Source organism: Natrix helvetica (assembly GCF_964273705.1).
Source record: "Natrix helvetica genome assembly, chromosome: 1".
In the NCBI taxonomy this organism is placed as follows: domain Eukaryota; kingdom Metazoa; phylum Chordata; class Lepidosauria; order Squamata; family Natricidae; genus Natrix; species Natrix helvetica.
Window position 1 is genome coordinate 55,584,237 of NC_138548.1, and position 25,642 is coordinate 55,609,878.

Sequence of the window (25,642 nt, forward strand, 5' to 3'; positions counted from 1 at the left end):
CTCCATATGTACACATTACAAATAACTTGAATTTGGACTGAAGGTGCTCCTTTCCAAAGAAGCAACTGGCACACAGGCTTGTGCCTTGACATACCGTATCAAGTGCCAGGTCTACTGATGCCCACATTAAAAAAAAAAAACAAATCCTCTCATACCACCATGCTATAAATGCTGAATTTTTTTTACCCCACCATTTCCTGCTTCAGATCTCCACATCCTTTCATTAGGTGGAAAAAGCTAGGAATCAGCTGCCCTAGATAGTGCAATGAGCATCACTGCTCAAGGACTCCAAATTTTCCTTGGTTCCCTCTGCAAGTGCAAGAGCTTAGTTGCAAATTTCCCACAAATGTAAAAAAAAAACTTGATTAAAAGAGTTTCCATCTCTGTACATGATAATCTTCGGATGGCAGGCTGCCAGATGAGCGTTAAATAATTCCTCCACAGTAAATGATTGAAAATAAAAGCCAGCTGCCATTTTTGGTTTTCTCCACGGCTGCTTCTCTTTCCAGTTTGTGTCCTGGGCTCTCCAGGTGGGGCTGGCCACGTCAGACCTTGGCCTCGAGCATCTCAAGGAAGAGTTTGTGCATGGGGACTTTGCCTTGCAGTTTGATGCTGTAGAAGTGCTGCACAGCTTTGGAAGCTGTTTGCCGCAGGAGAGGCAGGGTCAGCAGCAGCTTTCCTGCACGTCGGGGTTCCTCGTGACGTTGACTCAGCTCGTAGTCCTGAAGGGCTTCGTGGAGAAGATCTTGTAGTTTCTGCACTGCCTCCATGTCCTCTATGTGCATTGAATCTTTAGAGGAAAAGCAAAATTAAGGAGGGGATCAGTCTAGATAAATGGGCAGGGAGTATATTTAATCTTAGAACACAGAGTTTCATGGTAGAAAGGAGCTATCTGAAGAACCAAGAGAAACAGTTTCTGGAAGGTGTATCCTACTTGAGAATCTATGCAAAAGGTATGTTGGAAGAAACACACATACCACTAAGTCAATCTATTTTTGCATTAAATTATGTAGCAAAGTTATTAGAATATGATTTTTGATATACCTGAGATATACAATCTTCTCTTCTTACATTTAACCTTTTTAATTTCAAAATAAACGACATTTGGAACTTTATACTGTATCATGAGCTCAAAGACCAACCTAATTATGTATTACACTAACATTCTACATTCTCAAGAGACTTCTTCTAGATCAACTTGAAAATACTGAAAACTAATTTAAGAAGCCTTGAAACATTGGATGGGTTTGCCTGCTTTTTGCTAATCAGACATCAGTTTGTTTGTCTATATTTCTGCTTTCTAATTTGTCTACTGATATGCGAATTGGAAGAATCTTCACTGAATTATTTTCAAAGCTCTTGGTGCAATTATGTGGGCTGGTAACATGTAGCAAAAAAGTAAGGCAACAAAACAAAAACAACAAAAACACTAATAATATATTAAATTTATATGACTACCAAATCAGGGAGAGTCAAAATCAGCCAAAATGTTTATTTGACATTAAAAATAAAAGGCTATATTTACTTTACAGTTCAGACATTGTCTTCTGTTTTCCCATATGACCCAGATAAAGAGGTGGATCTGCTCTGATCAAAACAGACTCAAAGCAGCGATTGTAGACTCATCAAGCTTTCTACCCTTGTTTTCTCAAGTGCACAGAGGACCTAACTTTGATAAGTGATTATAAAAATGAGCCAATATTATGGGATTTATTTCCAGCAAGCCAATGCTGAACTATTATCAATACAGCTCTGACGAACTGTTAATTACAAAATCAATAACTATGATTCCCCCCCCCCCCCTTATAGATGTCAGGAGATGGGGAGCTATTGGCCTGAATTCAGATGGAGGGCAATTTCTTCCCAAGTTGTAACAATGAGCTTGTTCCTCCTTTCAAAGCACAGGTACCATTTTTTTATTCTTACCAAAACAACAACAACAACTCTCCCCACATTCCCAGCTGGGGATCCTTTTGTCCATGACTTTACCTGAATTGGCGAGAGCCAAGGCCTTCAGAGTGACAAACTCTTCCTTCTCCACCTTCAGCTTTTTGTACCTCCGCACCAGCTGCAGGATGGTCAAATAGAGCTCCAGGAGCCCCGTCAAACGTGAATGTTCCTCATCCATGATGTAATCTTCAGCATAGACCAGTTTATCCTCATATGGTAATGAGCGATACACAATACCCAGAATGAGGATTTCCATCCAGGCACTCTGCAATAAGCTCATCTGGTCTCCCAAAGAAAGGTTAGAAAATCCTGGCAAGGCAAAGGAACAGCAGGTTAAGAATATTGACCAAGTAAAGGCACCAGGATGCTGCTTCCTAGAAAACAGGCAGAAGCAATTCACTTTATGGTTGTTGGGGTTTTTTTTCTTTTGACATAAGAAATGAACCCCAAAACAAATGCCAAAGTGTATCTTAGACTAACCTTCCCAAGTGGGTTGCCCTTCGCTGTATTGTGACTGCAACTCGCAGAATTCTTTGGCTGTTGCAGGAAAAATGTCCGTAGATAAACTCCTCAGTGAAATGGTTTTGACTCTGAGCCAGTCCTATAAAGGTAACAGTTCCCCTCACACATATGTGCTAGTCGTTCCCAACTCTAGGGGACAGTGCTTATCTCCGTTTCAAAGCCGAAGAGCCAGCGCTGTCTGAAGACATCTCTGTAGTCATGTGGTCGGCATGACTAAACACTAAAGGCTCACAGAATGCTGTTACCTTTCCACCAAAGGTAATCCCTATTTTTCTACTTGCATTTTCACATGCTTTCGAACTGCTCGATTGGCAGAAGCTGAGCCAAGTAATGGGAGCTCACTCTGTTACATGGAGCTAGGGATTCAAACTGCCAACCTTCTGATTGACAAGCTCAGCATCTTAGCCACTTAGCCACCGCGTCCCTGATAGGACTAGCTGAGCCAGTCCTATAGATGTACTTTAATATGACAGAGGCCTATTCCAATTTTCAAAAGAGAAAGCAGCTTCATATAAGAAGCTACTTCCTATTTATCTGAACATTTATTCCTAGGGTTGGGCAAAGCATTCCCAAGAGATGCTTCACCAAATACCATTCCTGAAGTGTTGGAGCAGCTGACTTTGCTAGAAGGCCCTTCTAGATGACTCTCCATATATGTGCATACAAAGCCCCGACTTTCAACTGAATGAACAGCAAATTGAAGTGGTGGAACTGCGCAAGTAAAGACAACGAGGAAAGCCTTCAAATCGACTGCACTAATCCCTATGGAAAATGTAACTGCTTATATATTTCAAGAGCTGGTGCTTCAGTCTTGCCAGCGTGCCTTGTAATATGCCTTTTCTGGGATGTTTTGTTCCGGTCTAGTCATTGCCATGTTAACATAAAAAATGGGAGAAAGAGAAGGCTGATGCACTGTACTTAAATGCATCCCTCTGAAACCAGTCAGTTTTGTTATCATACAAAACACTACTTCAAATCTACTTGTATTAAAGCACTATCAAAGTTGGGAGGGGCTGAGGAGGTTAAAAAAGGAGAAAATGGTAATTGTAAGAGCATGATCAAAGCCTAATCTTTTGTACAGGTTATTATACAGAATGTACAAATGGAGAAAGGTTTGACCATGCCTCAAAGAAACAGGAACTTAATATTAGCCATCACTGAACCATGCATTATTTCTCCTCCTTAATAAAGAGGTGAAATTTTACTTATAGAAGGAGAGTGGGCCTTGTTGGAAGATATATGTTCTCACCTTATCTGGTAAAATATCTTTGTAAGCCGCTTCATCAAAGCAGCAACATCTAACTTTAAGAAGTCAAACATGATTTGATTGGAAGCCGCCCAAAGTTGGCTGAAAAATGGGCAGCTGTATAAATGCTTTAAATAAACAAACAAACATTAAATCACTATGGAATCCCAAATGCTGTAACTGTATTTTCAGGCCAAGGGGGAAAAGAACGGCCCTAAAGACAGGCGCACTGAATTAACTGTCAAAATAAAAAGGTAAAACACAAACAAAAAGTAACAACCTGTAGCTAAGTCCATCAGAACCAGTTAAGTCTAATGGGTGAGAACAAGTATGATCATAAATAAAACTCTCATCTGCTTTCCAACTGCAGATCTGCGAAAAACCAAAGCTGGAAAAGGAACTATTCTATCAATGAAAACACAGAGTTGGGCATTCTAGCAAGGGTGGGACAGGAAGTAGGGAGATTTTGTAGTATAAAGCACAAGGAAGTGTAAAAATAAACTTATCTCTCAATATTGCAATTTAAAATTAAAAGTGTTAAGAAATTTACACCAGTATCAGTAATGATTGCATTCTGAGATAAAATGACATTACAATTATAATGATACTCAAGAGAGTGTCGTACTATTTTCATTCTTGCAGTATGAATATGTTTGCTTGTGGGATACTCTTTCAAAATGATTGAGAATAGGCAAGAGTCCTTGTATAAAAAAATTCCCTCCTTGCTAGTGATAGGAAAACAGAAGATACAAACATTATTGGCTACTGCAGCCACGCCCCAATATTACAGCCATGTACCTCACAATCTATTAAAATACCATCTCCAAATTTGTGCCTTTCAGAATATTAGAATTGTATCTCCTAACACTTCTGAAAGTACCAATTTGGGGAAGAATGTACTAAGAGTTCAAAACTTGGATGTATTGTGTGAAGATTTGGTTAACAAAAAACATACATGTTTCTTCTATAGAGGATACTTCAGTTTCATTACTTGGTACCAAATTGTATATAAAAATAAAAAGTATGAGCAGTTTGGCCTAATTTTTTTCCATGTGTCTTATGAGATTATTCTCCTCTTCTTATTTTAGTCTATTTGCTTTCACTGTTAGCCTGGAGTTCTTTCTTATGACTTACTGATGTGCATGTCTCACTAACTGTGATATATCCTTATCCAGAAGCCTTTATTCCCCCCAAAATCCCCTCAGCTCATGCAGTTGTGTGTGCCTTCCTGCACTTGGACCAAGGGGGGCAGGATGTTTTGATTCCTCTTGCTATCAACCTGGCAATTAACAAAAGAGCCAGTGATTGCTATATTGACTGGTCAGGAGTTCTATTTTTCTATCTCAACTATCTTCGCTAAAGGAAGAGAGGGCAGAGGGATGGGTCAGTGGCATTTATTTATCACTATACCCTGTTTTGTATTTGTGTTGCCAAAGGAGGTAAGGGGTGATAATGGCATAGCAGTCCTTAGACATCCAATTTCCCTTATCAGGCCACTGAATAGAAAAGAGGCCGCAAGCCACATTAATTAACAGATACCAATCAGCTGTCACATGTTGTATGTGCGTGTATGAAGTCTGACGGGTAAGAGGTATGGATCAATAAAGCACTGGACAAGAGGGCAAGAAGAAATTAGAGGACAGCAGAAGAGGAATCCGGGGCACTCTGGAGATGAAATACAAATTTGATCTTTGTTTGGCAAATGTGGAAAGATGCTCGACTTGGCAGAACTGGGCTGTTGTGTCCTGGTGACCACAGACTTTTGCTCTGTCCTGTATGCCTGAGCAACAACCATCAAACAATCAGTCATGGCTGAGTAAAGGAGTTTTTTGACTGTTACACTACCTTTAAGGTAAAGGTTGCCCTTGCACATATGTGCAAGTTGTTCCTGACTCTAGGGGGCGGTGCTCATCTCCATTTCAAAACCAAAGAGCCAGCACTGTCCAAAGACATCTCGTGGTCATGTGGCTGGCAAGACATAACACCGAAGGCGCACAGAACACTGTTACCTTCCCCCCCAAATGGTCCCTATTTTTTTATATTTTTACATGCTTTCAAACTGCTAGGCTGGGAGAAGCTGGGATGAGTAACAGGAGCTCACTCCATTATGTGGCGCTAGGGATTTGAACCGCCAAACTGCCAACTTTTCTGATCAACAAGCTCATTTACTTAGTAATAAAATTTACCTAGTAACAAAATTGTGTTCCTAAAGCTTTACATTTATTGGATACAAATATACAAAGTACACAGATTATTTTAATGTCCGTGCTTCAGAAGAAGATCTAATTTCAACAGTAAAATTAAAACATAAAGATTGCCCACCATTTTAACGCATTAAAGACATTAAATCTATTCTGAGTCAGCAAAGAGCTCCAAATCTGAAGAGGAAATCTAATATGAAATATTTGGTAGATATATATATATATAAAGGTCTTCAGCCAGGTAAGGATGACAATATATCATTTTTTTAATTCAGGTTCTGTTCTCATTTTGACAAGTACAGTTAAACATTTTAACTGTGCACTTTATGCTTGGATCTTGTATTAAGCTATTCATCAGACAGTCTAACTTGTTTTTCACTCATTTGTGTGACAACCCTTGATGAATTATCTCAACATTACTTTATTTAACAGTACATACAACTTCAGATTTTGGCTGCAGGATTCTCCAGTTCTAACTAGAGTGGATGGTTAAAACTTATTTTTCAGGTTCAGTTCTGTCATCTAGCATTTATATTTACACAATCTTGTCACATCAACTAATATTGTAAACATATATTTTACATGAGCGTCTGATGTCACATTTCTTTCCTTAGTTAACAATAAGAAGAAATAAGTGTTTATTCTTCACTAATCAAACACTGCATTCATAATTTCTACTTCTCTGGTGCTCTTGATTGACTCTCAAAGTGAACAGGTGCCTACGTATTAGACTCCTGTTGAAAACTGATTTCTTCATGCAGGCCTTCACTGAAAGTTTATTGTGGAGGAATGATTTTTATTTGTTCAGTCTGTTTTCCGTTCCCCACATTTTCATGAAAGTTCTATTGGCACTGCTTTATTTCATTTTTATTGTTGCATTTTAGTATTTTTAAATACTAGTAAGTATTTCTGATCATTTTATTTTGATACAACATTGAAGGAAGAATAAATTTGTAATGCATTGCCATCTTTTCTGAGACTCCACTGTAGTGATTTCATTTTCCATTTGAAGAGGAAACATTGTTTAATTCCCATAATTAAATATAAGAAAAGAAACTGAAAGCAAATGTCCAATGTTGCATTTTATAAAATCTTGACTTAATAGGTTGCTTCAGGGGAAATAAATGTCCATTAAATGCAAATGTCTGTTAAATCCAAATTTGTAATCATTGACATAATTTATGCCATATGCCCAATTACAGAATTGACATTTGTATATTTGTGTCAGGAAGAGTGATTTAGATGATGTAAACATGTGATTTTCATAATTTAAAAAATGTCATTAATTGACACAAATGACTTACATTATGTAAATTGTCCAGTTCTTCAGAAGCAACACATGTTGTCTACTGTAGTATTTTATTTTATTTTTTGCTATTGCATAAAGAGTATGCTTAATGGAGGCCTGGAGAATGAAGAGTTTACTGTATATGAATCTTTGCTACAATTCATGTTCAAGAATGCCACTCAGGGTTGATCTGATTCAAATTAATAAATTGATTTGTAAAGTTGAACCAACATGATTTGGACTTTTGTTTTTGAAAAATCAATCCACTCATATGTGAATTTTTGAATTGATTTGGAAAACTGAACTGATTTGGATTTTAAAAATGATGCATAAAAAGTGTGCTTTTGCCCATAAACAAAAGTCTTTCAAATTTCCAACTAATCTTTATATCTTTCCAAATCCATTTGGAAATGTAATCATTTTATGCTTTGAATGAGCTCATATATTCAACCTGAAAATTAAAAAAAAATATATTTTGGCAGATTAGAAACTAAAGAACTTTAGCCTTAGTACAATATTCAGAAGGAGAACTGCCAGGAAATTCCAGGTTTGTAGATTAGACTGGGAAGTTAAAACAAGAAAGAAAGGTATTGTACAATGGCCAACTACTTCCATGCCACTGCCAAGAAAATGCATAGATGTAGTCACCAAGAATCAAGTTTGACTTGAGGGCTTCATTTTTTAAAAAGTTTATCATTCTAAATTAGAACATTTTTATTAGGAAGAAAGATTCAGTTGACTAATGTATTATGTTTTAAAAAGAAGATTGTAGGTGAATCATGAGCTTCAAGTTCAGGAGATATAAAAGAAAAGATGATGAGAAAGATTTCATGCATGGATAATCAAATTTATGAAGATTACAGCAAATTGGTATCATTTAAAAATGATAGAAACATTTGTTCTATTAATAAGTCTTAGACAAGGCACCTGATATGGCTTTCATATTCAGTGACAGAATGTCACCAGTAAAATGGAAGATAGGGCCAAACAGTAGATTTTGTGTAAAAATCCTAAAGGTATCTCATGAAACTATTTGAAATGAAAGACAAGAATCAGATACAGAGTTCAAAATGGTTACTTGGGGAGCCAGGGAAATCAGTTTTGCCCAAGCTGTGGTTCAAAATCTTCAAAGACCCACCAGGTTGGACCATTTCTTTTCTTAAACTTTTTCACAAGAAATGGCTTGTATTTTTGGTTATTAAGAATCTACAGAAGGACAACTTTTCTTATACTGGTGTCCTTTAATCCTCCGTTTCATATAGGTTTAAGAACTTAAATAATAACTTCGTTATTTGGAAATAAACTTCTGGAATGTTACTTAAAAGGAATGACATTAGCACTTTTAAAAGTAAAAAGATTTGTAAGGTTGGCTTATTTGACCAAGGTTAAATGTTTTTTTTTTCTAGCAGCTTTTAATGTTTTTTTCTGGACCGGACCTCCTTCTCTTGGAAGGACCCCCAGGTGAGTGTCGAAACACTTCAATTAAAGCTGTAGTATTTAAGTTCATGAAGTCATAACCTTACATTCGTTTTCAGCATTTGAAAGCCAGCGTTTTCAAAGGGAGAAAATGCATAATTTATAGCAAGTGCAGTTCATAATCTGTTAATTTATTATAATTTCTGTCATCCTGGAGGGCCATTAGCAGCTGTAATAGAGATGTAATTATAGCATCTGAGATTGCTATAGACATAGCTGCTGTCATTCCACTAGCCATATTTCATCCTGTGTGTGTCTTTCACTTTCTTAGCCAGTGTAACAGCAAAATAGGCACCTTGGGAGAGCCCCTCTCATCACAACCTCGCAACAGACATTTCCTCTTCTTGCAGAGACGTATCATGGAAGTGGAAGCAACATTCCAGTCATTAATAGTTGAAAAGGATGAAATGCAGTTCAGTGGTGAGAAAAATAAAGCAAGAAAAACCAAATGCACAGATATAGAATAGGTGGTACCTGGTGGTCAACAGCAATAATTGTGAGAGGAGTCCTAGTCTACAATCACTTAGGTATGAGCCAGCAGTGTGCTGCAGCTTCTAAAAAAGCTAAGGCATTAACAGAGGGATGGTATTAAGATCATGAGAAGTGAGAGCATGGCCTTGTACTCCAGCAGTGTGCTGCTGCAGCTGCCAAAAAAGGTCATGTTTGAGTGGCATCAACACAGGGTTAATATCAAGATCATGAGAAGTGGATAGTGCTGCTTTGTACTCCACTAGTGAGATCACATTTGGAATACTGCATCTAATTTTGGTCACTATCCAATACACTATATATATCGGGATCTGAGAACGTCTAGTCTAATGAAAAGAAGGACTAGAGATGAAATGATAAGAAGTCTTCCAGTATTTGAGGAGCTGTCACAGATAGGAGGGATTCAACTATTCCCCAAAGCACCTGAGAGCAGGACAAGACGTAATGAATAAAAGCTTAACAAAGAGAGAGCCAATATAGAATTAAGGAGAAATTTTCTGTTGGTGGGAATAATTAATCAGTAGAATGGTTTGCCTTCAAAAATTGTGGGTGCTCCATCACTGGAGGTTTTTAAGATGAGATTGGACAGTCATTGGTTTGAAATAGTATAGGTTCTCCTGCTTGAGCATAGGGCTGGACTAGAAGACCTCCAAGGTCTCTTCCACCTCTGTTATTCTGTAATGCTGAATAATATCTGATAAACCTCATAAACACATATGATATTTTTATATATTCAGAAAAGGGGGTTTAAGTTTTTTGCTTTCATAGTTTGATACTACAGGGAGCTTGCACTAGAATAAGGAACTTCCAGAGGCAGGTTTTTGGAATTAATACAGACTCAAAATGTGTGTGTTGTATATACACACACACAGGTCTCAGTGTTCTGGCAAACAAAAGGGAACTTTCACTATGCCAAGTTTTAAAAAATCTCACATGAGTGCAGTTAAATAGTGTTACATGTAGCTGAGGCCTTCCTTTCGACTAAATATTATTGATCGATATATCATTATTTATTAACAGGGAATGCAAATAACTGAATTGAAAAATCAGGTCAGACTGTTAAATTTGGTTAACGAAAGTACAATTTAAGTAAATGTTGTATAAAGTACTTTACTGTATTATGTCATGTTAGAAATATCACAACACAAATATGGATGCCTATAGCAAACTGCAATGATATCAAAATGATGATACACATGCAGTGAACTCATGAGAAAAAAGTCACTATTATGGACTTGAGTTCTGACACCTGACATAGTATGTCACTCACAGTTTTGAATCATGTTGTTGTGATGCTTGTTTCATCACTTCCATCCTTTCCTGCTTTGTTAGCTCCTCCAGATGCTATGAGCGGGGGGGGGGGGAGTTAGAATGCACTGAATTGGTAGATGTTTGGTTAAAGACTTGGATCAGATCTGCCACTAGACAAACCTACCTATAGCCTCTTAAGACCATACACATGTTTCCCAATTCAGTTTCACTAATTTCATTAAAACTATCAACTTCATTATTTCACCTATGCCAATAACAAAGAACTAGCAAGTGAGTTATGTGTTCAGAATTTTTATCCCCAAATGCAAAATGAAATCCAGAAATGATTCAATTATTCAAGGAACAAATTGTTTAAGTAATATGTCAACGTCCAAATAACGGACTGCATTTTACAAAATGGCACACTTTGCTTTAATAAATAATAGAGAAGGATGTAGTCAAATGTGGACCAGAGAAAGACAACAGCAGTCCACCTTGTATCCAGAAAGACAATGAATATATTATCTGGGTAATGCTCCCATATTTTAGGTAGATACATACAATGCAGAGTATATGTCCCAGCAGTTAAAAAAATGTGGCATTGCTGCAACTAAAACTCCATCTGAGCAACAGAGTGTCTGGTTAACTACAAAATGATCTCAGAAATTCTCAGGCAGAAAGCACCATATCAAAATGAAATAATTGGCGTGAGCTTTACAGAAGCCATAGTCTGCTTTGGCCCATGATTATCCTCTCTATTAATTCTCTTCAGCCCTTGGGTCTTCAGGCTGAGTTGGCTTAATCAGTAGCCTAACTCGGTTTGTGCTGAATCAGGTCCTGGCAGATTGTGCAACTAGTGAGCAGTGTAATCCCTAACAGAACAGGTCTCCTTCAAGAAGAGCACTACCAGGATTAAGATTTGCTGAGAAGCAGTATCTACAAACTGACCTCTTTCTATCTACTCCAGTTTTTCAGGTCAAAGCTAAATATGTAGTGTAATCGCCAGGAGCTGTGGATACATTAATTTACACAAATAAATCAATAATTGTGCTGGAAATCATATAACAAGCCAAAAGGATATTGAAGCTACAAATTGTCCTCCTGTAACCTTTGTCTGTTAAAGAATGCAGATTTTCCCTGTATCTCCTATGAGCATTTGCTCAGGAAACAGAAACAACACAATAACAGCAAAGTAGATATATGTTTGCACAGTTTTGTTCCCACTTCCTGTTCCCCCTGGTGACATTAGAAAATGGAACTCATAGATTTCCTTTTTAGCCCAAAATGTATGTTTCCCCTTCCATGTATTGAAAGCAACAACAGAAAGAGACATTTTGTTATTCATGATATGCTAAAGAAGAGTGAATTGCTCCTGTGCCATTCAGCAGACAAAGATCCGATACAGTTTACAATTCCCCTACATGAATAATTTTGTCCCCACTTTGTGTCCTTCTTAGCTCTCCCTTCTTACCTGGGATGTGCTTTGCCCAGCCAATGATCACAACAAGTTCTCTATCTGCCAAGTCACAGAGCGTTGTCAATGCTTTGATGTCACTTTCCGGCATGGTAGGGTCAGGCATAGCATAAATCTTCTCTGGCTCTGCCACCAGCAAGTGGGAGACTATTTTCGTCACTGCAAATCCCAAATCAGAAATTAGAATATACTTGTGGTGAACTCCCACAACTGGAAAAAAAATTAAAATCTTTACAAAAGAGAGAGCAAGACTTTTTTTCTTCTTCCTCTGTTTGTTTTGGATACATTATTTGAAATGTATTAGAAGTATACTACTTTTTATCTTGACCCAGCAGCTCACTGGTAATTTTGTGCCCTTTTAAAAAGGAAATATCCTGCTGAACCTGTAAAATTAAGCAGGCAAATTATATATCCTACCACCAAGTTGTGACCCTTTCCTGATTCTCACATATCTTTACTCACGTTAATTTATTTACTTATAAAATGTTTTAACCACCCATCTTACTTTAGGATAACTCTTGATAAATTTAAGGTAGTTACCAATATCAAGTTCCATTTCTGAAAATAGTGAATATTGTAACTAATCAGTGTTTTATTGAAATGAGCAATTTTTACATGAAATACACTAGATTCTGTTACTACATGCACACAGAACATAATTCTTCTGATCTTGTTGAATCTATTAATTACAGACACTGCAGAAGCAACACAGATTCTCTAATGTTCTCTAATGAGGACAATGTCCCCATCCCAAAGAGGGGCTTTTTTTCCTGTATATTTTCTGTACATGCATAATTTCAAGACAAACCAAGAAATTGTTAAGAGGACGCATTAAATTAGGGATGGGCAACATTTGGCGGTCAGGAATAGCATTAATTTGGAAGTGAGAAGGGAGAGAATTGGGAGGTAAGAAGGGATCCTAACAGTGGTTTGGATCATCTTACATATACCGATGGAAATTTTAAGAATGGGCAGCTTTTTAAATGTTTACTTTAATTATATTAAGCTTATTTTAGACCACTTATTCACAATTTCTTGTGTTTATGTACACACTGATTTTCAGCAATCACAATCAGAGGAGGTTCTGGGTGGAAAAAAGAAAGTTTTGGGGCCATACATGCTTGCAGGAAGATAATTTGCCAAATCCTGGTCTAGTTATTGTAGGAAAAGAGCTATGTTAATCTGTAGTACTAGATAATTAATTCACAAGCAATAAAAGAAACATACTGATGATGAAGAAGGAGTATAATTAAAGTGTATGCCTCATACAGGTGAAAACATCGAGCTAAATGTCCATTTGGTGACAGCATTAGAACTATTTTTGCAGTGGGCTAAATGTTTCTAGAATTAAATATCATTACCACCCCAACGTCCTATCATGAAATACTTCAAAAATTATTATCAACTGACTGAGGGAATGAGCATCAGCAATGGACAAGCTGATAAATTAGTAAGGTTTTTTTTTAAACACCTCAAAAAAAGAATTGGTGATCATATCTATGTAGAGGTTGATGACTAAAGGGCTACAGGAATCGGGAAATAATAGTGTCTTCCTTATATTTATACAAGTATTTTCCCCCCTCATCCACGATCTAATTTTGGAGGGGGAGCCAGACCTCGCAGGAATAACCGAGACCTGGTTGGGCCACGAGGGTGGTTTACCCCTCGTGGAAATGTGCCCGCCAGGTTATCGAGCATTTCACCAGCCTCGGGCCCAGGGAAGGGGTGGTGGGGTAGCAGTGATTATCCGGGAAGACTTAGAGCCGAGAGAGTTCACTGTGCCACAGACATCCGGGTGTGAGTCCCTTGTCGTGAGATGGGGCCCAGGGAGGCAGTTGGGCCTGCTGATAGTATACCTGGCTCCTCGCTATACGTCAGCGGCCCTGCCTGAACTCCTCGAGCTGATCTCATCGGTGGCGGTTGAGACCCCCAAACTGTTAGTGATGGGGGATTTTAATCTGCCGTCGATGGGAGAAGCGTCTGAGGGGGTTCGGGAGTTCATGGCTTCCATGACAGCCATGGACCTGACCCAGTTAATTCAGGGCCCTACTCACGAGGGAGGCCACACGCTGGACCTTGTCTTTGTCTCTGGCCAGTGGACGAGTGATCTGGGAATAGGGGATCTAGCCATTATTCCCCTGTCATGGTCGGATCACTCACTTCTCCGGCTTGACTTCCCTGGTGCTACCCCCCACCGCGAGGAGGCGGAACCGGAAGGCATTAGATGGTTCCGCCCCAAGCGCCTGATGGAACCAGATAGGTTCCAGACGGAGCTTGGGCCACCTCCTGTGGATCTGACCCGCCCTCGAGTAGAGGACCTGGTGGACGCATGGAATAGTGCGACTACCGGGGCCCTAGACCGGGTGGCGCCTTTGCGGCCTCTCCTGCGGCGACGAACCACCCTGGCCCCTTGGTTTACTGAGGAGCTAAGGGTGATGAAACGCCACAAGAGACGCCTAGAGAGTCGTTGGAGATCCTCCCGTTCCGAATTTGACCGAGCACTGGCACGAGCCTATTTGAGGACGTACCTTGTGGCACTAAGAGCGGCCAAACGTCAATATTGTGCCGCTCTTATTGCGTCCGCAGATAACCGCCCTGCCGCCCTGTTTCGGGTGACTCGCTCCCTCTTGTTTGAGAGACCGCGGGAAGCCCCTTTACAGGGCAGAGCAGAGGAGTTTGGGAAGTATCTACAGGACAAAGTCGCTCAAATCCGGATGGGATGGGCCCCTTTCAGTGGTCCAGTAGAGACGCCCGTGGCGAGTCTTGAGGGACCGCTTTGGGAGGAGTTTGACTCGGTTGCCATCGAGGATTTGGACAGGTTGCGTGGACGTCTGCGACCCACCACATGTTTATTGGACCCGTGTCCCTCCTGGCTTGTACTGGCATCCTGGGAGGTTACGCGCGACTGGCTCCTGGGCCTAGTGAACGCCTCGTTGGGTGAGGGGTCTCTACCGGCCGCCTTGAAAGAGGCGGTGGTGAGGCCCCTGCTCAAGAAGCCTTCCCTGGACCCAACGGACCTAGCCAATTATCGTCCTGTCTCCAACCTTCCTTTTTTAGCGAAGGTTGTAGAGAATGTGGTGGTACAGCAGTTCCCACGTCACCTGGAGGAAAATGATTATCTAGACCCGCGCCAGTCCGGCTTCCGACCCGGGCACAGCACGGAGACGGCCTTGGTCGCATTGGTTGATGATCTCTGGAGGGCCAGAGATAGGGGTTGTTCCTCTATCCTGGTCCTATTAGATCTCTCGGCGGCGTTCGATACCATCGACCATGGTATCCTGTTGCACCGGCTAGAGGGGTTGGGAGTCAGGGGCACCGTTTTACGGTGGTTTGGCTCCTACCTCTCTGACCGGACGCAACGTGTGTTGGCAGGGGAGCAGAGTTCGACCCGGAGGGCACTCACATGTGGAGTGCCACAGGGATCGGTGCTCTCGCCTCTCCTGTTCAACACATACATGAAACCGCTGGGCGAGATCATCCGTGGCTTTGGGGTGGGATATCATCTGTATGCTGATGATACTCAGCTATACATTTCCACCCCGAACCACCCCAATGAGGCCGTCGAAATGATGTCCCGGTGTTTGGAGGCCGTACGGGTCTGGATGGATGGCAACCGACTAAAACTCAACCCTTCCAAGAAGGAGTGGCTGTGGCTTCCGGCCCCCCGGTTCAACCAGGTGCTTCCATCTCTGGCCATTGGGGGCGTGCAACTAGCCCCCATGGAACAGGTGCGCAATTTGGGCGTCCTCCTAGATGCCCGGCTGTCCATGGATGACCATGTAACAGCCGTGGCAAGGGGGACGTTCCATCAGGTCCGCCTGATGCGCCAATTGCGCCCCTTATTGGACCGGGATGCCCTACGCACAGTCACCCATGCGCTAGTGACGTCTCGCCTGGACTACTGCAATGCTCTCTACATGGGGCTTCCCTTGAGATGCACTCGGAGACTACAGTTGGTCCAGAACGCGGCCGCGCGGGTGATTATGGGGAGGTCTAGATACTCCCCTGTAACACCTCTCCTGCGCGAGCTGCACTGGCTTCCTGTGGTCTACCGAGTGCGTTTCAAGGTTTTGATTATGATCTTTAAAGCGCTTCATGGCATAGGACCTAGTTACATGCAGGATCGCATCCTGCCCCACACATCCCTACGACCAATTCGCTCACACAGAGAGGGACTTCTCCGGGTGCCGTCCGCCAAACAGTGTCGGGGGGCGACATCCAGGAGCAGAGCCTTCTCTGTGATGGGTCCAGCCCTGTGGAATGACCTCCCCCGTGACATCAGGATTATTTCCGATCTCCGCTCCTTCCGTGTACAGTTGAAGACCCACCTCTTTCAATTATCCGGCTTGGCTCAACCGTAATTTTTTCATATTCCTCCTGACTGTCTTTTTTAAATTTTAAATTTTTATTGTATATTGGGTTTTTATTAAACGGGGCATGTTAATGGTTTTAATTTGTCTAAATGTTTTAATCTATTACCTCCTCCGTGCATGTATGTCTTTGTATATATGTATGTTTATATATGTCTTAGTGTACGCCGCCCCGAGTCCTGCCCGGAAAGGGAGCGGCTAATAAATCCAAATTTATTATTATTATTATTATTATTTATAAACTATGATCACGCAAACACAATTTTTATTGTCAGAATGGCCTCCACTATTGAATCAACCCTGCCCTCCCATTCCGACCCATCTCCCAAATTTGTGCTGCTATCCCATGAAAAACAGAATTGAGAAAAGGTGGAAGAAAATGTTGCTTGTGTCAGTGGAAATGCTTTTACTATAACATTCAATTTAGCTTTAGATTTGCACACTCTAGCCTCGGATGACATTATTTAGGCCATGCTATTTAATTGCTGTATAATTAAAATTATTGAGAATTTGATTCACTCAATGAAAAGTTAAGGAGATCAATAAAAATTGAAGGTTAAATCCATAAAGAGAGTGTGCAACTGGCACCTACATGGTTTTTTGGCTGGAGGGGAAATCTGCAAACTCAGATAAGTACTACTTTCGGAGTCCAGTCTTCTTTTATACTTCTGGCGACCTCCACGCACTCGATCCAAACGCACTCCTGCAAGCAAAAGAATGAGATCTTAAAGGATCTTACATGAGATTCTGAAAGGGGGAGGGACATTTCTTTACCATCAATAGTAATTATAAATGGAGAAAGATCAATACTACAAAGAAGGGGGGGGGAATGTATTCCTAGTTTAACTGTCATACGTAAAATGGCTTCTAAGGTTAACAGTTTAGATAAAACCATAAAATATATGTATACATCTGCAATTCTTTGACAGTTAATTGGAAAGGGAAAATAGCTTCTTCCAAACTGTTCAAGATTATAGAACTTGGCATTTAAGACAGAGGCAAAGCTCAGTTGTTATTCCTGAAGTGACTCGGGAATTAAATAATTTCTTCAACAAATTAGCCTGCAAATACTTTCTAAAACCCAGATTTCTGAGAGCAAAAATTATGACAGAAAACTTATGACAGTACAAAAAATGCTCAGTATGGCAAACTATATTTGATAATATACTTGTGATAATCTAAAAAGCAAATGTATTTTTCCCATTCAGTAATACTGCTTTATTTCCATTAATAACTGTATATATCTCAATTAATCTAAATACAGTTTTCAAACAATCAGCCCAATAAGAAAAAAGTCTTTAAATTGCATTATTAATTAAGTCTAAAATTGGGTAAAACTATTGTAAGTTTTCTTTCACTGAATATTAATGAAGATATATTATTTCTTTACTCCCTCTTCCCAATTAGAGATAAAAACATAGAACACACCTTAAACGCTATCCCTTCCTGTCTTTCTAAATCAATAGAATTGTTTTTCTTTTGTATCAGTTGTTCATTAATATCCATGGCAACCTGGCCCAACCATTAGGCACAATGAAGCAACCATTTCAAGCAGGAAATAAAGGAGAGCAGACAATGGCATTGATTTGGAAAACAGAGCTGGTCGTAAATGGTGCCATCTTGGCTTTTGCCTTAAGCGAAAAAAATATTTGGGCAGGATGAAGAAGATACCAATAGTTATTGACCCAATTCCCACAACACCAGTCTGATTCTTTGGTAATCTACAGTTTGTAAAAAGGAGAAGCAATTAACCTTCATAAATATTATTGAAAAATGGCAACCTTCAAATCACAATTAATTATTCTTGCAAAAATCACTCTCCTTTTTGGCTGAATCTGTAAGTGCCTCCTATTTTATTTCACTGACAATCGGCATCCTTTTTATCTGTTTCTTAAACAAAGACATGCTGAACTTTCATTCAGGCTCACAGACAAAACATTGTTCGGTGATCTGAAAATGTCATCATTTTATTTCAGGAATTTATGTATGAGTTAAAATGGTACAGCTTTGTTTATTAAGGACATAATCAGTTGCCAAAGTACATTCAAGTTTGAACACAGTCAAGCAACACTTACAGGTCAATCTTTTCGCATGTATGCTGAGATGTAAACTGCACTGAGTTTTATGGAACTTCTAGATCATAGTGAAACACTGAAGCCTTAGACGCGAAGTTATTTTTTTTAAGTGGGATCCAGTTGAGGACCTTTAAATACCATTAGAAAAAGTATGTGACTACTTATTCTAATGGTATAATGCTATTCTAGCCTAAAGTTTAGACAGACCTAAACATTAGGCTAGCTACATATAGGGGTGTCGAACCCAATCACATCGCAGGCCATCTCGTGACTTATTGGGATTGTTTTTGCCCTTGTGGGGCTGGGTGGGTGTGGCCTGCGTGGGCAATATCCGGCCCACGGGCCGCATGTTTGACATGCCTGGGTTAGAATAATAGTTGACAGAATTGTTGAGAGAATAGTTTATAGTTATACTAGCTTAACTTTATTCCAGGAGTGTCCAACCCATGGTACAAGTCCCATGCAGTCTTGGACAGTTAGTAACACAGCCCCATAAGTTTGTAAACTTTTAAAGGAAGTTTGTTGTTTATCAACTATATTATATAGTTTATGTGGTCCAAGACAATTCCTTTTCACTCAATGAGGCTCAGGCAAGGCAAAAGATTGGACATCCATACTGTTGACTCTATTTTCTGCATTTAAATCTGGATGCATCGGAGGTCCAAATCAGGACAACTCTTAGTGGCTGACATAAAATTAAAACTCATCACCTCTTCAAAAACTCCACAAAAACCTAAATACAAAACATATAACTGTCAGGCCTGCAGCTACCAAATGACAGTACTACCAAATGGCAGTAACAGCACAGATTGAGATCAAATCTTCAACAACACAAATTAGTAAGTAGATGGGATTACTAATATCCTGATCCAGTGAATTCAATGATCCAGTGGATAAAAACCAAGTTTTAAAGTCTTATTTAAGACCAGCACGGCCATCTAAACCTTGGGGAGTGAAAGAATAGATGACTATGTCATTCCAAAGGGCAGATGCTTTGTCAGTAAAGGCATGCCTTCTGAGTCCATTAGATGATATTAGATTTTGATTAATAAAAAAACCCAATATATGTTTTCTCACTTAGACGTCATGATTGAGGTACATATAATCACAGATAAGCAGTTCCTGTTCTCACTCTGTGCTATGTAGAATTTTCTAAGTAGTGACCAGAACCATGTGTTACACCTGGAAACCTATAAGAAGCCAATGCAGCTCTGGTGTTACATGAATACAACCATAACTGCCTATTCTGCATTCTGGACCAAGCACACATTCTAAACTAGATGATCTTCAAGGATGGTAGAATACATTGCAATAGTTAAAGGGGAAGATGACAAAAACATGAATAACCATGAGCATCACCTCCTGAACTAAGAAATGGGAAGAGTTATACAAACACTATTTTGGCTTATGCAAAAGACTCTTTTTTATAAAGTTATGCAAAGACTCTTTTTGATTGTATCTCCTTCTCAAGCAGGAGCTTGGAGTCCAAGTGAAGATCCAAATTGTGGACCAATTCTGTGTGAGAGAGTGCAACACTACACAGAACTAAGACAGAATGTCTCTGGATCTGAGAAGGACCTTAAGCCCACAGGTACTGGAACCTGTTTAACAGATTAACAGAGTTGGAAGGGATTTTGTAGGTCATCTAGTCCAACCCCCCCCCCCGCCCAAGCAGGAGACCCTACACCATTTCTGCTTCATAGCATCCAGTTTCAAATTGGATTTCTGTCACAATCAGCTAAGATAATAATATATAGGGAAGCAAATATATATAGTATAAAGGGATGCAACATATATATAGTATTGTATCGTATCATATCATATATCTACAGTAATGTAATAATATTATTACTACAGTAATATAATCTGCAACTGCCTCAACCCAATGGATATGGCGTTTGTCATTCTGTCTGCGAACACAATGTATATGTACTTATATTTGTAGTGGAGAGGGCCATAAGGGTATACAAACTGTATTTTCCAATGTATATACCATTGCATATGTAGGAAAAAATGGTTTCTGCTGGCTATGTTCCAATTGCCATGGATTTTCTTTTCAAAGGTGTATGCTAATGTCTAATGTGGAACTTTTCAGGCTAAGTTCTGGTATTTGAAATATATATATAAGCAGATAGCAGCCAAATAATACTGAAAATAAAATATAACATGACAAAAAATTAAAACATGAACCACAAAAAATGTAATAAACCACACAAATTGGGAATAGGTACAAATACATTTAAACCACTCTGGAATTATCAGCATGTTTAATGGCTCTGGCCCTGAATTGTTCAATGTATGTAACAGGGCACATTTGCACAAGGCTACGTCAAGTGCTATGATAACTTGACCATATCTTCCTTAGAGCAAGAATTGGTTACTAAATTGAACCACCCAAACTTCAGCTCCAGGTCCAAGACTCATTACAGGATAAGGGAAGGAGAAGATAGGGAAGAAATCATGCAATTTACTAAAGAAATATACATATATATTAAACATTTTGCCCTCAGTACTTGGCTAGGAATGTGGCTGCACAGGTTGCAGAGGAATTAGGCATTCTCAATCAGATTAGAGAGGCACAAAAGAACTTAAGTGTATTAGAAGAGATAAGACACAGAAGTACAAGAAGATTTAACCTCCACATCTCTTTTCCTTGTTGTGCATATGTCTTTTCATTCAAGGACTTTACCTCATTAATTTCCAACAAGACATTGTTCTCTTCCTGTTCCTGCATCCTGTTTGACACTCCTTGAGACAAACACTTTAATAAGGTCACTGTTGTTTCATCCCAATGCAGACATCATCACAGACAGTGTTAAAGAGACAGGATGTTGGGTAGCTGATTAATAAACATTTCATTCAGCCTTACAAATGCCATTCAGAGAAATTCTAAGTGTTTGGGCTGCAGAGAAATGAGCTCCTATTTATTCAACCAACAGGCTGAATAAAGATACACCTGTGCCCTCACAAGTTTGAAATCTCATTCAAAATTATGGAAATGCAACTCAGGAGCTACATTCTGCATGTAGCTCCTCGTCCTCATTCTTATCCTCCTCACTGAAAACAAATGAGAGAATCATGTGCATTAGGTCATTGTATAAACTTGTTGGATAGTGTAAAAATTATCAAAAAGTATTAGGGTAATAGAAGCATTAGGGCACTAGATTGAAAGATAAGCAGTCAGTCCATTCTACCACAAGACCACTCTCAAGTATTAGTCCATATGGGCAGATTCAATTCTGGCAAAGCATTGCCTGATATATCTTGGTCCTGCACTGTACCCAGGGCGTTGAAAACAAAATCTAGCACTTTGGAGAGGTCCTTCAAGACTATTGGTAACAAGTTCTGTGGAAATACCATCCAAGAAAACATAAAGTGAGATTTGAAAGAGACACCTATAACAACAGAAAAAGAAAGGGAGAAAGAAGGAGAGAATGAGAGGAAGAGAGGAAGAGGAGGGAAAGAATAAAGAGGTAAGGAGAGGAGGGTGGAAGAGAGAGAAAGAGAAGGAGAGAGGGGAGGAAGGGGAGGAGGAAGAGTAGTAGTAGGGGAGAGATAAGGGAAGAAGAAAGGGGAAGGAGAGGACGAAGGAAGGAAGTAGAGAAGGGAGGGAGGGAGAAAAGAAAGAGAAAATAAGGTGGTGTTACAACAGGTGGAAGGGATGATAAATAAAGCAACCCAAAATGTATACTATAATCTATTAAGTGGAAAAACAAATGTATAAGAATGACAAATGTAAAGAAGAATAACAATTATGTGAATGCATACCAATGTAAAAGGGTATGTAAGAGAATAAAAAATGAAAAAAATTGAAGAAGAAAAAACTATTGGTAACAAGTTCCTTGACTTCAAAATTAGCTTAACAGGACTTTCCTGCAACCAATCTTACTCTCTCCTATTGTAACAACTGTAAGCCAGCTGCCTAAAGGCAGCCACATTTTCCTCTACCTGAGGACAAAATAGATTTGTTCCTCCCTCTTTCTAACTTGCGCTAGCACTTGAGTGAAGACTTTTTTAAAAAACAAACTCTTAAATTCATACAGTCAATCTGCTTGCTTTCCATCAGTCCATCTTAACTTCACTTTAAGTATAACTTGTTCTTCAAATGTCAATCTACTGAATGCCAGAATTGTACACTTCTTTCCACCACTCCATGGCCTGACATGGATAGGAAATTCAAGAGAGAAGCAAATACTAAAATGCTTGTATTTAGCAGAGGTGGACAACTTACTGATAGGAAAAAAATGTGATTTGTCAGATTATTGGTTATGATTTATAGGTTCTGGAAATGTACATAGAATGATTTATGGAAATTATATGAACAACTTACTTTTTAAAAAGTCTCAATCCATAGAAATTAGAAATGGAGAAGTAGGAGAAAGGAGCTGACGTCGTGACGATACGGACGTGCGATCTCAGAGCTCCGAGATCACAGCCGATACTTTTACTGCTGGGTGGTCCCTTTGGACATAAACCGTCCCAAAGAGACAGTGACAGGGAAGCGTACGTCTTGCTGATCTCAGTGACATTGCAAAGTCCCTGATTGATCCAAGAGAATCTCTTCTAGCCAGCGATAGAAGCACAGCCCCAAGCTGCTGAAGTTGGGACAGCTCCACAACCGGAGGAAAGCGGAAAGAGAAAGTGTATCCATCTGGTGGGGAAATTTTATTTTTACAAAAGAGACTGCCCAAAAAAGATTAAAACCAAATCAAACTTGTAAAGAAAAGAAAAGAAAAGAAAATAAGCGGTGAATTTAAGCTATTTTGGACAGTGTGTTATCCTTTTTTTAAATTGTCTTCTATGGATTGAAGTTTTGCAAACATTTCCTACTTTTTAAAGTGGAAGTATTGGCTTTTCTTCTACTTTTTTTTAACCTATGGATTAAATCTTTTTATTTATTTTCACAATACTGGCTTGGATGGGTTTTTTTTCTTTTTATTTTGTTCTATTTAAGAGCCTTGTTTATTTTAAGCTTGGAATATAAAAAGGATATAAAAGGAATTTAAAGAGAGCAGTAACATCAGAGGGAAAAGAAGTTACACTGCCACTTGGAGGTTGGAGGCTGAGTTCTGGAAATATTTTTTTCTCTCTTTTCTTTGATCATTTTGACCTTGCACTTCAAAGATTTTAGCTTGCAAAGAGATAAGATGGGTTGTTTATGCAGGTGCCCTTTGGATGTCTCTTTGGCAGTGAGAGAGAAGTGAAAAACAAAGCTTTGTTTTCCAACTAGAGTGGCAGTGTTTATAAATTGGACAATGACACAATACCAAGAAGAAACCATAACATTACAACAGATTATGTTTGAAATTCAAAAATTATTAGAAACATCAGACAGAATTGAGAAGAAATTGGAAAATATAGGTGGTAATATAGCAAAATTTGATGAAATTGAAGATAGCCAGCTAATGGAAAAAGTGGAGGTTAGAGTCTCAAAAACCCAAGGGAAAAATGAACAAAGAGGCAAGATAACTGTGGATATTGACAGTGATCTGTGCGTGGTTGGAAATGGAAAGAATGGAACATGGAAAGGGAAGAGAGATGGAAAGGAGCTCTATCCCAGATTTCAAGATATAGAAGGAAAAAAAAGAGAAGACTTGATGGATTTAAGGAGAGGAACTTTGACAAAAGCACTACTGATAACTAAAGATGAGCTGATTAAAGAAGCTGATGGAGGGTTTCGAGAATTTATAAGACATGCAACAAGCAACAAGGTGTGAAGAGAAGTCTACACAAAGTTGATTAAGAAAATAACCAGAAGATTAATCCCACATAAGGCAAAAGAAATAAGACTGTACTACTACTGGAAAGACAGAGGTTGAGACATGAAAACTATTACCAAAATACTAGCTAAATAGGTAAAATTAGAGCATGTTGTTAAAAATGAAATGATAATGGGTATAGCTAGATAGATAATTGATAATGATATAATGTATACATATGTATTGGTTTGACAAGATAAAATTTGGTATAAATTTTTAAATGGTGACCATGAAAGGAAGTTTAGAAATTTTGTTATGTATGAAAGCCTATAATATTGAAATTGGATTGATCATGGATATAGTTACATAAATAATTGATAATGATATAATGTATACATGTTACGGTGAAAGACCGAAATCTGGTGAATGTCGACATTCACCGGTGAAAGACCGAATATTTCATTACATTGTTTTACATTCGGACCTTCACCGGTGAATGTCGACATTCACATAGTCGCTTGGTGTATGTCCGAAAATACCCTTATCCTCTCGACACCCTTACCCTAATCCCCTTACCCTAATACCTCGGCTCCTCGCTTCCTTTTAAGCGTCTTCTATTCGCGGAGTTTTTTTTTTTAAAACCTGCGATCCTTAAGAAGACGCTTAAAAGGAAGCGAGGAGCCGAGGTATTAGGGTAAGGGTGTCGAGAGGATAAGGGTAATCCTCTCGACACCCTTACCTTAATCCCCTTACCCTAATACCTCGGCTCCTCGCTTCCTTTTAAGCGTCTTCTATTCGCGGAGTTTTTTAAAAAAAAACCTGCGATCCTTAAGAAGACGCTTAAAAGGAAGCGAGGAGCCGAGGTATTCGGGTAAGGGGATTAGGGTAAGGGTGTCGAGAGGATTACCCTTATCCTCTCGACACCCTTACCCTAATATCTCGGCTCCTCGCTTCCTTTTAAGCGTCTTCTTAAGGATCGCAGGTTTAAAAAAAAAACTCCGCGAATAGAAGACGCTTAAAAGGAAGCAAGGAGCCGAGGTATTAGGGTAAGGGGATTAGGGTAAGGGTGTCGAGAGGATAAGGGTATTTTCGGACATACACCAAGCGACTATGTGAATGTCGACATTCACCGGTGAAGGTCCGAATGTAAAACAATGTAATGAAATATTCGGTCTTTCACCGGTGAATGTCGACATTCACCAGATTTCGGTCTTTCACCGTAACATACATATATATTGGTTTGACAGGAGGAAATTTGGTATAAATTTTAAATGGTGACCATGAAAGGAAGTTTTGAAACTTAGTTATGTATGAAGGCCTATAATATTGAAATTGGATATAAATTGTAAACAGTGATTAAGAAAGGAGGTTTAGAAACTTTGTTATCAAACATAATTAATTTTTATTTAGAACGTTTCACAAAGATAGAATGCTGTTGGATGATGTTGAAAATAGACAATGGAATGCCATTATGTGGTTTTGCTTTGAATTTTGGAATATCTGTTATAAAGGGATGTTAAAATAACTATAGTCATATGAAGGATGAGATATGATGATAGTAATATATATAAATATATTTGATGTAAAATATATAATTTGAT

At 39.1% G+C, this 25,642-nt stretch overlaps 1 protein-coding gene across 3 annotated transcripts in view; it reads right to left on the bottom strand.

Moving 5' to 3' along the window:
- Window positions 1-228: 228 nt before the first annotated feature.
- ESRRB (estrogen related receptor beta) overlaps window positions 229-25,642 on the bottom strand; it is a gene marked incomplete at its 5' end in the record, with an annotated part of 114,564 nt that continues 89,150 nt past the window's right edge. For all 3 annotated transcript variants that reach the window (XM_081948052.1, XM_081948051.1, XM_081948053.1), the window contains 4 exons: window positions 229-790; window positions 1,990-2,259; window positions 11,895-12,056; window positions 16,860-16,970. In XM_081948052.1, coding sequence (XP_081804178.1) covers window positions 546-790; window positions 1,990-2,259; window positions 11,895-12,056; window positions 16,860-16,970 — 788 coding nt within the window. In that variant the 3' untranslated portion in view covers window positions 229-545. The remainder of the gene's footprint in view (window positions 791-1,989; window positions 2,260-11,894; window positions 12,057-16,859; window positions 16,971-25,642) is intronic.